Consider the following 13,487-nt stretch of genomic DNA (forward strand, 5'->3'; position numbering starts at 1 on the left):
GACAAATAGAAAATCCGAGGACGACGGGGCAATCGCAAGGAGTTCAGAACATCTTTCGGATCTCAATTCCGACACCCGGAGCTCAAGATAGGTGGTTCAAGGTGAACCAAGCAATGCACAAACTTCCAGAGTCTTGTGCGTTTGTCATGTGCGGCCCCTGTACGGTGCATAGCCCTGTGCGTTCACCCTGTGCGTTGGGTGTGCGGTGCACAGGCTGCCCAGAAGACCTGTGCGGTGCACAGGCCCCGATTTCCACTTTTTTTTGTCACGCGTTTTAATTGTAATCCAAGCCGTTGGATGCGATCCGATGGCCCATATGAGCTCCGAAAAACCTAGGAAACCTACCAAAAGACTTTAGTTTATTTAGAAACACATCTTTGCTTTTGTTTTTAGTTTGTTTTCTCATTCGGCCGCAAAATCCCGGGACAGAAGAAGCGTTCAGAGAGGATCATCGTCGCAACAATCTCGTTTTCACCATTCACAGTTTTTATCTCTATTCTCTGAATCTTTGGGACTCCCGTTTTTATTAATATAATTCAGTTTTTAGTCATGATTTCTTTATATTCATCTCCGTTTATTCTCCGTTCAATCATGCACTAAACTCATTAAGGGCTATGGTGTAGCGAGTTAGGAATATGGTTATGGATTCAATCATGTCAAATTAATATTCTTATGCTCTATCATGTTTGTTTATTTTAATTCCGTGTGTAATGCTTGAATTTGATTAGCAACCGTGTTCATGATATTAGGATCGCTTAATGCTCGGAAGAGATTAGGTTAGTCGTGCACAAGGATTAATTTACCGGGATACATCCCTAGGCTAGACATAGCTAGGTTGTTTCGGAGTCGTGTGAACGTTCTTGTTTTTAATGTTAACCGTTGTTTTTAGGGGTTGAGATCGAGAGAAGATATCCCGGCATAGGTTTAGTTTCTTAGATGTTCGAGAGAAATCATAGAATACAATTATCGTGAGCGTGATTAGCAAACATAAGAGTGTGTTTTGTGCTTAATTCCCAAATCCAAACCATAGGAATAACTTGTGAAGCCATAGTTCTTGTTTTCTCATTATCGTGATCTATCGTATTTTAATTGTTTTTAATTTTCGTTCGTTTTAATAACCATCACAATCATCAAATCATTGGGTTCAATTCGTGCTAGTTATCTTGTCAATTTAATTAAACATTTTCCTTGTGGGATCGACTCGTACTTACGAACTTTTCTACTTGAGCTACTACGTGCACTTGCGTACGGAACAATCGCAACACTCCTATTTTCCGGATCCGAACAGATGTCTGGTGGACTACTATTGCGGCTTGGATGGGCGGGCCGTTGGATGTAATAAGTAAATTACTGATTTGATCAGGTCTAATCAACAGCACACTTGGCATTGGAACAGCACAAACGCATCATTAATTAGAACTGGATACTGCTTCATCAGAACTAGGATAAAAAAATACAATCAAGGATGTTATTTCTTCTTCTCAACTTTGCACGAGAAAACCTAGAATTCTGTACAAGAAAAATAAACTAATAAAATGGGCACGCTTTTCAAAGCCTTAATCTGCCGTGTACTTCGTCAGCATCGTCATCGCTGGCACTATCTGAACCATCGGACAGACACAATTCATCATCGTCGCCAACATCATCTTTGCGATCGGAAGTGTAGGACAAGTTCCAATCGGGCGGGAAGGTCTTCTGGAGGGCTTCGGTGAGCTCTCCGCCGCCGCGCTCGATGTTACGCAGGCACTTTGACCAGTGCACGGCGGTGCCCATGTCGATGGTGAGCCCGGTCTCGATCATCTCTTTGCAGATCGAGACGATCCCGGAGTAGATGTAGGCCTCCGCCACCCGGGCTCTCGACAGCAGAGACGTCATCAGGCAGTGGTACACCGCCCTGTCGGGTTTCAGGCCCTCCGATTTCATCTCCTCGAAACACTGCAAAGCTTTCTCCGGAAGAGAAGCCCGAGCCCAGCCATGGATCAGCGTCGTGTACGTTTTCACGTTTGGCTTCACACCGAGAGCTTGCATTTCCTGGATCGCAACCGTCGCCCTCTGCAACCAAACAAGTTTAAATCATTTCATTAGTAACTTACTTGAATTCTCATTTTCCACACATTTTCTACACTAATACACTTTCCCTCAAATTTTATTCTCACAAATTTTCCTCAATTCAAAACAAGAAAAATATAATGCGTTCTTTTTTCTTTTTTTTTTTTTTTTTTTTGTCCATTAGGAAAATAGCTAATTTAAACGTTTGACATTGCTAAATAACCAACGTTTGATAAATTTTAGGTAAATAGCCACTTTCAGACGTATATCTTAGGTAAATAGTCACTTTCATATACCAAACGTTGAGATTTACGTCTGAAAGTGGCTATTTACCTAAGATTTATCAAACGTTGGCAATTTAGCAATGTTAAACGTTTAAATTGGCTATTTTCCTAATTTTCTATTTTTGTTAACTCTTAGATATTCCATGTTTCGTACCTAGCAATACTAGAACTCGGGACCTTTCAGAAATAAACCAAATACCTGACCACTAGACCGACAGCTCTTAGGTTAGAACAACTTTGATTATTAAATAAAAATTCAAAATAAATCCCATCGCATGACTGGTATGTGATCTTTTTTATTGGAAATTCGTAAGATAATGGTAAATGTGAATAAAATGGTACTCAAAAAGCATACCGCCATGTCTCCAGATTTGCTACAAGCATTTATGAAAGAAGTGTAAGTGCGGATATCAGGCTGAACGCCGTCCTCTTTCATTTGCTGCATCAGATCAGCCGCCTCCCAAACATCGCCTCTTCGAGCCCATCTGAATACGAAGAAAAAAAAAACATAGAGCCCAAGTTGAGGCGGCAAACAGAAGCGATTGATTTATGGACAAGATTTGACGTTTCATACCCATCGATTAATATATTGTAAACGAAGGTGTTTCTCGGAATATTTTGATTGCTCATTTCTTTGGTCACCGCTAGAGCACTCTGCATCCGACCCGCCTTGCAACACGCCTTTAACAAGGCCTCGTACGTAAATACGTCTATTTCGAGGCCCTCGTTCTTCAATTTAGTGAAATATTCAAAGGCCTTCCCAGTGTCTCCTACCGATGCATAGCCATGCATGATATTTGTGTATGTATGTTCATCTGGGCCCACGCCAGCTAGTGCCATCTCGTCTAGTAATTCCACAGCCTTGTCCATCTGCAACAAAAACACATTATTATGCAACTGAGCAACAATGTGATAGAAGCCGGGGTACTTTAGAGCATAAATCAATAGTATGATTGATATTCTTTTACATTTTTAGCCAAAAATTATATGATTTTACATATTTTCCCCTGAAAAAAAAAATAAAAAAAATAAAAAAATAAAAATTTCTTACACGCCCTTTCAATTTTTTAAACATTTTATATTTTCATCATATTTGCTCCCCTGAGTTCAAACTCAAATTCTTGCTCTGCCACTGCCTATAATGGCATATACTAAAACATGACAAAATACAAGAATTTACTAAATCACCCATCCCAAAAATCTTACTAGCACGAGGTAAAAACGATTCACTTTCATAAACTTTACCTGACGCTTCTCCACAAGGCCAAGAACCAAGGCATTGAATGTATGCACAGTTGGTACACAACCACTCATCCTCATCATATCGAAAACCTCCAAGGCTCTTCTTGAATCCCCGGCTCTTGCAAAAGCATGTATGATTGGCATAAATGTCCGTGTCGTGGGCCTATGCCGGGCCTTTTGCATTTCTTTGACGGTACGGATAGCACGATCCATGTTTCCCATGCCACAGAACGCGGTTATGATGTTGTTATACAGTATTACATCGGGCTTTAGGCCATTATTTATGACGTCCTCAAACACCGCAAACGCGTTTGCCCAATCTTTCAACTTCAGAAACCCGTTGATTAGCATGGAATAGGTCTTCATGTTGTGCTTTATGCCAGCTGATTCCATCTTTTTGCTGGTTTCCATGGCTTTTGAAACTTTTCCAATCTGATAGAACCCATAACCGATTTTTATGTATTTTCTTTCAAAAAATCAACCCTTATAATAAGCGATTCATCAGACACCATTATAACGCTACACAATTATCTTGTGATCAATTTACAAAATGCTTTATAAGAAAAGGATGTCATACCTTGATAAAAAGATTGATCAGACATCCATACGTGACAACTGAGGGTGTAAAGCCACATTCCTATAAACATCATAAATAAAAGAATGAGGGAGACAAAATAAGATGTGCATTAGCCAAAGAAATATTAAATTTATACCCTGCAAAATATATCTATATATATATATATATGTGTGTGTGTGTGTGTGTGTGTGTGTGTGTGTGGTCTTTAGCTATTTACCTTGAGTCGATTGAAAACAACCAAACATTTATCCTCAATGCCAACCATCGTGTAACCATCCATCATTGTGTGATAAATGTCCATCGAAGCATCTATTCCTGCTTCTTCCATCTCCCGTACTAGTTCCTCGGCTCTAACCATATTGCATGTCTGACTGAATTCAAAACAAAAATAACAGAAAAAAAAAAAAAAAAAAAAAAAAAAAAAAAAAAATTGTCTTAAAATATAACAATCTGATTTCAATAGATTCAGAGCGTACTTACCAGTTAGCATATATTATGTTTCCATAGATGATCGCATTCAAGGTTGTGTGTCGCTCTTTGGCCTCATTAAACCAGAACTCTGCAGCTCTTTCAAGAAACATTAAGCAACGCCAAATCAATTAATTGAAAAAAATATGAGGTCAGAAACAACAGAGTAATTGAAAGCTCAAATAGACAGTCCACAAATATATGTATATATATATATATACACACACACACACAATAGTTTGAACTTGTATCATATGTCGCAACAAAAGAGTGAACACGAGTTCACTTACTCAGAATCGGCGACTCTTGCGAATCCACCGACAATGATACTGTAAGTCACCAAAGTCATGTCAATATCTTCTTCTTTCATTTTCCTAACACACGATAGTGCTTCCTCCATATCTCTTCCAACTGCATAAGCGTGAATAAGGCTGCATGTAATGTAAGCCTCTTATTGTTCAGCAAAATACAAAACATACACCATAATCCGCAAAACTCCAACTCTGTTAGACATATACTTTAACGAGGATAATGGAGTGATAAAATCGAACAATACTCGGGGCATTCTTTATACATATATGTGAAAATAAACACTGTCCTGTTCTACGTACCAGCTAGAGAAAAGCGATTACCTTGAATAGACATGAGAGGATGGCTCGATACCCCTTCCTCGCATGCTCTCAAATGTTTGGCGTGCATGATGCATGTCTCCTCTCCTCGCGTAGAACTTCACCATCAACCCATACTCCTTTCTCGACGGCTGATAAATTTGACATTAATAATTATTATTATTTCCAAAGACTAGTTTCAGAGCTAGCTAAACTTCATAAGCAATGGTGTCATTTTTTATTTTCTTCCCTCTTATCCTCATAAGAAGAAGCTTTCATTGTTTGTTGTGATAACAAAACCCTTTGAAGTCTAACAGTCGGAATCCTATGCTCTTAAAGATGTAAACTTTGTTACCAAGCCTTTCCTAAACACAAGGAACAAAAACACTTCTGAACGATTGCGAACCAGTTGGCATTGCCATACCTTTGCGATCTTGTCAAAGGACTTGACGACGGCCTGCCAGTTCTCAGGCTCGGTCTCCACGACTCGCCGGAACTCCGTCCTCGACGAGTCCCGCTCTTCGTGCCACCTGGAGCGACGGCGATCTGCCACATCACCTCCGGCGACCCACCTGGCCCTCTGCTCCGCCCTCCCGCCCATCCTCCGGCCGTCGTCCAGCTTCACGGTCAGAACCCGGCCGCGAAACTCGACGCCGTCGAACTCCACGGCCTTCATGGCCGACCTCTCCGCTGCGTATATCACGAACCCGAAGCCGGCGTTCCTCTCCGTCTCCTCGTGCGCCTTTATCACAATCACGCTCTTTATCGGCCCGAACTGCCGGAAGAATTCGGCCACGTCGGACTTCTTTGCCCAGCTAGGAAGGTTTCCGACGAAGATCTTCCCTTCTTGCCGCAACTCGACCCTGGGCTCTTTCTCTCGTTCATCCTCCTCTTCGCTGAGCTCCTCTGGTTCGCACTCGACGGTGATGTCAGGCGGCGGAGGAGGGGGAGAGAGCTTGCTGGTGAGGCGGAGCTTGGCGGTGAGAGAGCGGGAATCGGCGGCGGCGCGGCGCGGCGGAGAAGGGAGGGTGAAGCTGGGAGGGTTGGAGAGGGATTTGAGGGGATTGAGAGGGGGTTTGCGGTGGGATTTGGCGGCGGTGGTTTTGAGGGTTTTGGGGCGGCGGAGATGGTCGGCGGGGTTGTCGGAGGACGCAGAGTTGAGGGAACGGGGAAGGAAATGGGAGTGCTTTGAGGAGCGGCGTTTCCCGGCGACGGAGAAGGAGGAGGAGGAAGTGGAGGTGGTGAGCGAGAGTGAGACTTCCATTATCTTCTCACTCACTTCAGCGGAGTAGCGTGTCAGTCGTCACTCGATTAAATCTTTACACGGAACGGTATTACCTTGAGATGAAAATTAACTTTTTGGTGAATACGTCCCTTGTCATAATATTCACATCGTAAACTAACATATCCTTTGTGATATTTTAAGGATCAAGCGGTTATATAGTCAAATAGAACTTAAACTTTTGCAAAATAGTCATAGTTTGTCAATTATAAGTAAATTAGCTCAAGTAAGATTAATTTAGGCTGAATTAAATTTAATCCCAACGAACTATAAAGACAAAATATAAGTTTTATGAAGACTGGATTAAAATTAATCGAGACAGGATTAAAAGTCATAGTACTCTCAATTGGCTATTTTGCTAAACCTAATGAAACTATGGCTATTTTGCAAAAGTCATAGTTTGAATTGGCTACTTCGTATCATTTTTTCATATTTTAACTATGGAAAATTCAATATCTGTGTTTGAAAAATGTTAATAATTTTAGTTCTATATAATCTTACTGATATATTATCAAACTCTTACTTTTCTAATTTAAACATATTTCTCTATCTCCAATTCTTCAGTTGACCGCATCTCATGGTACCCTCGCAGCACGATACTTCATTGCGTCGCCTTTTCTTTGAGTTTTCTCTTCTTTCGTACATGATCATTCAATCCTTTTCAAGCGACGAGATTCTTGTAATATGTTATATATTAGTGAGAAATTTTTAATTTCTTGTTCGATTTGATGTTTTGAAGCTATTTTCAACGGATTCGAACTGGATACTAGGCTTGATATGCGGTTGGTGCAATTCATAACGACGCTCAAATGTTTTTAGCGGCTTAATGTGATGTGACATCACAAAATACTACTAGGTGTACTATTTACTTTAAGCAACACACCATTTAATTATGTCGTCAAAGATAGGCGAGAATTATTTGGACATCGCTCGCAGAACGAGCGACGCCCAAATTTATTGTGGTCCAATGACACGTTGTCATGTGGAAGTGTGTCAAACCTAGGACGTTGCTAAAAAAATGAGTGCATCCCAAATCTACTTTGTTTAGTTGTCGCTCAATAATAAACGAGGAACGAATCGATCACTTTTTAGTATCTAAACATTTCATTTTTGCATTTCATTATCTTCACGCTCGTGCTCACATTTATTTCGCCTATTGCCTCTCCTTTATCTAATGGATATATGTGTAATTATTATTAGTATATATGTGAAAGAATATGTTTTTCTATCCATTTTTAAAAATAGATATATCCTTGTAGCCAAGCAAAGAGCAACATTTCACCCGTATTCCCTGCAAGAACAACACATGTTTTTAAAAAAGTGAAAGCGATTGGTGTCTTTGACAATAATCTCCCGCCCCATGAAGCCCAACACGGGCTTCATAAAAGAATGACAATCGCCACAAATCCTAAGCTTCTTCATGATCCAAATCGGCCCGTTTGGAGGCAAACATATGAGCTCGAAAGTGAGAGCGAGCTTCTCGATGTGGTGGCACAAAAACTCACCCTTCTCACTATTTATCACATCATGAAGTTCATCATCTCTCTTCACCATGCAACCGAGCTTCTTCAATTCCAAGACCAAATCCTCCAAATTTGCGTAGATCTCGACCATCCTCAGGTGGTTCCTCTCTTTGATCATGAACGAGTGAACTGCGCTCTTGACCTCGATCTAACTCTTCCTCTTCTCCGTCTTTGTGTCATTGTCTCTCAACGCTTCTGTTGTTTCATTAATTGACGATTTAATGTTGGCAAAATAGTTATAGAATCATGGAATATAATTTCAGATAGTTTTGGTCCTCGTTACAATTATTTTCTGGAAGCGTCGCAGCTTTTGTTGTAATAGTTTGTGCAATAGTTATGTCTGATTCACTTTTGGGTCTTTCTATTTCGAATTGAAGTAAGATTCCATTGTGGATTGATGAGATAATGGGTTGGTGCTCCTAATCCGACTTCAAGAATCGTTTTGAAGTCACGGTGGTAAGCTGATCTCCATCAGATTTTTGGGAAGGTCAAAACTCTGCACAGACACGACAAGAAGTTGAAAGAAAGTGAAAACATATATCTAAACTTAATCGATTTATTGTGAACTTCTTAGCTGTGCATACATCGCCGTATGTCTCAGCTTGAAGAGATAGGTCAAAACTAATTCAATTGAGATTTATATTAGATAGAAAATGTATCAGCTCAAAAGATGACCTCCTAAACGGAGAACTTGCCTTCTACACGATGACACGACGATCTCATTGATATTTTAACTCTCGTGTAACCTTCATAACTTAAAGAAACTAGATTTGGAGTATCAGTTGTGATCTCGAGTTCAGATTCCTCGAGCATATTCAATTTCTTGAACAAAGTAGGATATATATGCTTGCAACCCACAAAACTAGCGTACCCTAATAAAAGAATTTGGTGTTTCAACATCACTATTTCTAAACAAAATTTATGTCCCGAAATCGAACCCACAATTGATTAACTCAAACTCTAGGTAAGACCCAGTAAATACGTTCAAAACATTAAACAAGAAGTAAAAGATCGATAAATGAAAAAGTATATACGATAAGAGGAAGAAAGAGCAGTCTGAGACGAGCCATATGGTACTTACTTACCAGGTCTGTTTGCCGAACTCGATTGTAAGGTGTCGTGGATTTTGGGGGCAATATTATAAACATTATCATTTGGGATATTAAAGAAATGGGATATTAACACCAATATTATCATGGGTCAAGCGGCTATATAGCCAAATAGAACTTAAGCTTTTGCAAAATAGCCATAGTTTGTCAACTATAAGCAAACTAGCCAAAATAAGATTAATCTAGGCTGGATTAAAATTAATCCCACGAAATCATTTGGTTGTCGCTTACCAAAAATCAACCAAAAATGAATAATTGACATATATATTACTAAATTAATATATATAAAAAAATCGTAATACCCTTAATGAAATCTATCACGAAATTGGAAAATTTTGTGACAGATGTGTCACGAAATTGGAGATGTCACGAAATGTGTCGCAACAATTGTCACGAAATTAAAGAATTTCGTGACATGCTTCATTAAGGGTATTACAGTCTTTTTATATTTATTTAGTAATAGATTATCAAATTTTTAGTTTTGAAAATGATAATATTAACATCAATATCTCTAAAGAAATATCAAATATTTATTTCTTTGATAATATTAACGTCAATATCTAAAACTCAATAATTAAATAGGTTTCCTGCAACTGTGATATTAAAATGTTTGAGAAATGATAATGACGTTTTATCAAATGGATATATATGCTTAATTATTATTAGTGTATACGTGAAAGAATCTGTTATTCTACGACTGTTTAAAATAGATATATCCTTGTAGCCAAGCAAAGAGCAACGTTTCACCAAAATTCCCGGCAAGAACAACACCCATTTTTAAAAAGATGAAATCGGTTGGTGTCCCTGACGATGATCTCCCGCCCCGTGAAACCCGATGCAAGCTTCATAAAGGAATGGCAATCGCCACAGATCCTAAGGTTCTTCATGATCCGAATCGGCGCGTTCAGAGGCAAACACATGAGCCCGAAAGTGAGAGCGAGCTTCTCGCTGTGGTGGCTCAGAAGCTCACTCTTCTCACTCTCTACCACGTCATGAAGTTCATCATCGCTCTTCGCCGTGTAGCCGAGCTTCCTCAATTCCCCGACCAACTCCTCCAAATTCGCGTAGATCTCGACCATCCTCGGGTGATTCCTCTCTCCGACCGTGAACGAGTGAACCGAGCTCTTGACCTCGATCCAACTCTTCCCCTTCTCTTTCTTCGCGTCGCTGTCTCTCAGACCCTTCCTCGTCCTCGCCACCAAATCCCACTTCTTGTTCGCCGCGTAGACGTTCGAGAGCAAGACTCTGTTCCCCGCGTTCTCGGGCTCCAATTCGAGAAGCCTCTCCGCGGCTTTCTCCGCCAGCTGGACATTCCCGTGGGCCCGGCACGAGGCCAGGAGCGAGCCCCACATCGGCGGGGTCGGCTCGAACGGCATGCCCTTGATCAAGCCGTGAGCCTCGTCGATCAGCCCCGCGCGAGCCAAGATGTCGACCATGGCCGAGTAGTGCACCGCCCCCGGCGAGACCCCGTGCTGACACGTCATCAGCTCGAAGTACCTCCTTCCGCTCTCGACCAATCCCGCGTGGCCACACGCCGACAGCACCGAGACGTACGTCACCTCGTTCGGGGACAGACCCGTCATCTGCATCTTCTCGAACAAAACCATGGCCTCGAGCGAGCGCGCGTGTCTCGCGAACCCGGCGATCACGGCGTTCCAGCAAATTACGCTTTTGTCCTCGGCGGATAGGAAGGCCGCGTAGGCTTCTCCGAGGGCGCCGCACTTTCCGTACATGTCGACGAGCGAGCAAGCCACAAATTGGTTCGACTCGAGGCCCGACTTGAGGGACACGGCGTGGACTTGGGCTCCCTCGAGGATCGACGCGAGGCCCGAGCAGGCACGAACCGCCGAAGAGACCGCGAAAGCGTCGATCTCGGGGCATCTCCGGAAAAGGGCCAGAGCCTCCTCGTGGGACCCGTTCTGGACGAGGCCGGCGAGCATGGAGCTCCAGCTCACTGGGGTTCGAGTGCGTTCGGGCATGGACTCGAACACGGCCATCGAGTCGCTGACGTGGCCGTTCTTCGCGTAGACGTCGAGAAGAGCCGTGGCCACGAACACGTTCGAGTCCGTGGCGGTCTTCACTGCAAAGCAATGGAGTTGACGGCACTCGGAGACCGAGGCTTTTCCGGCGCAGGCGCAGAGGACGCTCGAGACCGTGAACTCGCTGAACCTTCGGCTCTCTCTGTGCATACGCGAGAACAGTCCGAGGGCTTCTCTCTCGTCGCCACTCTTCGCCAGCGACCCAATCATGGTGTTCCACGACACCATGCTTCTCTCAGGCATTCCGTCGAACACCTTACGGGCGTCTCCGACGAGACTGCATTTAGAGTACATGTTGACGATCATGTTCGAGGTAAGAGTGTCTGATTTTAGTCCGACGGTGATGGTCTGCGCGTGGGAGGCTTTCCCTTCCGAGATCGCGCCGGTTCTCGAGCACCGCTTTATGGCTTCGTGCAACAGTGGTATTGGGTTCGGGCTTTTGCCGACCCACTTGATGTAGTCCGAGGTTGTCGTCGTTGCGTCGAGCTCGGCGGTGGACCAAGATGAGACATTTCTGTAAGACGGAACGGTTTGAAATCGGACAAGTGATTTCTTCTTGTATTGGATGATGGTAGAGATGAACATATCATGCTTGTTTGTTGCTATGAACGGTATTGACTTCCACGACCATGCAAACATGTAAGCTTTCGTGACAAAAGCGATTTTCAGAGATATCGGCTCGATCCAAATTGCGGCCCAAGTTTCTTCCAGACTTCATTTCTTTTGAGCCGGATGAGTCAAATTCTTATTGGTTTTGGTTCTTAATTTTTTTTTTTTTTTTAAATCAGTCCTTGTATATTGGCTTTTGAAACTTAATTTCATAGATACCAGTTTTAATCCCATACAATACATATTGAAGAACCTATATGAAATAGTCGAATGACATACATTTTTTTAAGGGCATTTATTATCGGTGGAGATTGAACTCACAACCTTCAATTTAGAGGTAGTATAGAATTATCACTAGATCAAAGTAGTTATCACTATCCTTAATTAGAATTGAAGCCAACTCATTCAAAATTAAAGAAATAGCTCGACTAATATTGACGTCTCTATAGTATGACGCATGAGGCTTTAATTTGGGCTATTTTATAATATTTAGATAGTTCAGCTTGAATTTTAACGAAAGGAGTTTAAACTGGTTATATCCCTAACTCCCCCAATTATTTTACCTTAATTATGAAGCTTAACTTCTATTTAAACTTGTTTTTTTTAATTTTTATTTTATTTTTTTTGCAGTGTTATTTAGTGTTGTCGCACGAAAATGAACAACTATTTAAAACCTCGGGCGGTTCGATCCAAGGCCGGACCAAGTGATCGCACCCGGGCCAAGAGTGTGAACTCGATAGTCTCGAGCTAGGGTTTTCTCCGATCAACCCGCCTCTCGGGAGAGGTAGGGGGTGAGGAGGAGGAGTGACCGTGCCTTGGTTGTCGGCTGCCTACGTACCCGTGCGTGGGATCAGGTCAGAACGTAGTTCAAGCGTGTGATACGCAGTATGAGGCGCGGAGCCTTGATGGAGAAGCGTACTCGACGAAGGAGACGGGACGCGAGGAGTCCTCGGCGGCGTCTCAGGACTTCGGAGATCGCGAGCGCGAGAGAGAATGTGTGTTTTCTCTCTTTTGGAGACGTGGAAGACTCTAAGTCAAGAGTTCCTTGTTGTGGCGGAGATTCCGGACGCGTAGGCGATTCCTAGTCGGAAATGCAGGACGCGTAGGCGATTTCTTGTCAGAAATGGCGGACGCGTCTAGGGTGCTAGACGCGTAGGCGATTTTCGGGAGAAAACCGTTAGAGCACTCGTGGGCTCAAGATTAATCGCTCGATCAAGAGAGGCGGCACTCGGGAGTCCCCGGAAAGCGCTTCAGAATCTCCGAGAGCGAGAAATCGTGGAGAATCCGCTTCAGGCCAAGGATGGCATCTAGAGAAGCGGAGAGAAGTCTCAAGTTCCTTGAGAATGAATGGGATGATTTTCCCCTCAATGGGAGGGGGTATTTATAGGTGTTTGGGGGCCTTAGAAGGCTTCTTTTTCGTCCATGTGGGACTAGGAACGCATGTGGCATCAAGTGGAGGCGCACGGCGCGCGCGGCGCACAAAGTGCGGCGCGCGGCGCAGGGGGCGCGGCGCGCGGGTCACCAGGCGCGGCGCGCGATGTGCGGCGCGGGATGCGCGGCGCGGGCGTGTCATCGCGCGGCGCGCGGTCTGCCTGGCGCGGCGCGCGGCCTATCTGGCGCGGCGCGCGGGCTGCTGCGCTTGGTTGGCCGGCGCGGCTGCGCGCGCGGCGCATGGCCCGTCTCGTCGGGCTCTTGCG

General features: G+C 43.3%; 3 protein-coding genes across 3 annotated transcripts; all 3 read right to left on the reverse strand.

Moving 5' to 3' along the window:
- Window positions 1-1,409: 1,409 nt before the first annotated feature.
- Window positions 1,410-6,543, reverse strand: LOC149378860 (pentatricopeptide (PPR) repeat-containing protein). Its single transcript, XM_089602951.1, has 10 exons — window positions 5,653-6,543; window positions 5,253-5,380; window positions 4,911-5,051; window positions 4,633-4,719; window positions 4,370-4,523; window positions 4,153-4,212; window positions 3,579-4,007; window positions 2,908-3,203; window positions 2,689-2,818; window positions 1,410-2,052 (listed from the first exon to the last, which is right to left on the reverse strand). Exons 1-10 carry the CDS (start codon window positions 6,490-6,492, stop codon window positions 1,549-1,551), a joined length of 2,769 nt encoding a protein of 922 aa, XP_089459077.1. The 5' UTR covers window positions 6,493-6,543; the 3' UTR covers window positions 1,410-1,548.
- Window positions 6,544-7,735: 1,192 nt separating this feature from the next.
- LOC149378861 (pentatricopeptide repeat-containing protein At5g04780, mitochondrial-like) lies at window positions 7,736-8,151 on the reverse strand. The gene is made up of 2 exons (XM_089603892.1): window positions 7,855-8,151; window positions 7,736-7,801 (listed from the first exon to the last, which is right to left on the reverse strand). The coding sequence occupies exons 1-2, from the start codon at window positions 8,149-8,151 to the stop codon at window positions 7,736-7,738; spliced, it is 363 nt and encodes a 120-aa protein (XP_089460018.1).
- A 1,584-nt stretch (window positions 8,152-9,735) lies between these two features.
- On the reverse strand, window positions 9,736-11,900 carry LOC149378862 (Pentatricopeptide repeat (PPR) superfamily protein). Its single transcript, XM_089602952.1, has one exon. The coding sequence runs from the start codon at window positions 11,818-11,820 to the stop codon at window positions 9,886-9,888; it is 1,935 nt and encodes a 644-aa protein (XP_089459078.1). The 5' UTR covers window positions 11,821-11,900; the 3' UTR covers window positions 9,736-9,885.
- Window positions 11,901-13,487: the final 1,587 nt, after the last annotated feature.

This window comes from Urtica dioica, chromosome 12 (assembly GCF_054948205.1).
Source record: "Urtica dioica subsp. dioica isolate 48M chromosome 12, U.dioica_male_clone48M_v1_H2, whole genome shotgun sequence".
Lineage (NCBI taxonomy): Eukaryota > Viridiplantae > Streptophyta > Magnoliopsida > Rosales > Urticaceae > Urtica > Urtica dioica.

Bases quoted from the DNA above. Each gene is read 5' to 3' on its own strand.
- LOC149378860 (XM_089602951.1), bottom strand. From the start codon at position 6,492: ATGGAAGTCTCACTCTCGCTCACCACCTCCACTTCCTCCTCCTCCTTC. The intron at 4,524-4,632 runs GTAAGTACGCTC...TTTTGAATTCAG, and splicing joins AACATAATATATGCTAACTG to TCAGACATGCAATATGGTTA. The intron at 4,213-4,369 runs GTAAATAGCTAA...TGATGTTTATAG, and splicing joins TTGTTTTCAATCGACTCAAG to GAATGTGGCTTTACACCCTC.
- LOC149378861 (XM_089603892.1), bottom strand. From the start codon at position 8,151: ATGATCAAAGAGAGGAACCACCTGAGGATGGTCGAGATCTACGCAAAT. The intron at 7,802-7,854 runs GTCAAAGACACC...TTGTTCTTGCAG, and splicing joins TCATGGGGCGGGAGATTATT to GGAATACGGGTGAAATGTTG.
- LOC149378862 (XM_089602952.1), bottom strand. From the start codon at position 11,820: ATGTTTGCATGGTCGTGGAAGTCAATACCGTTCATAGCAACAAACAAG.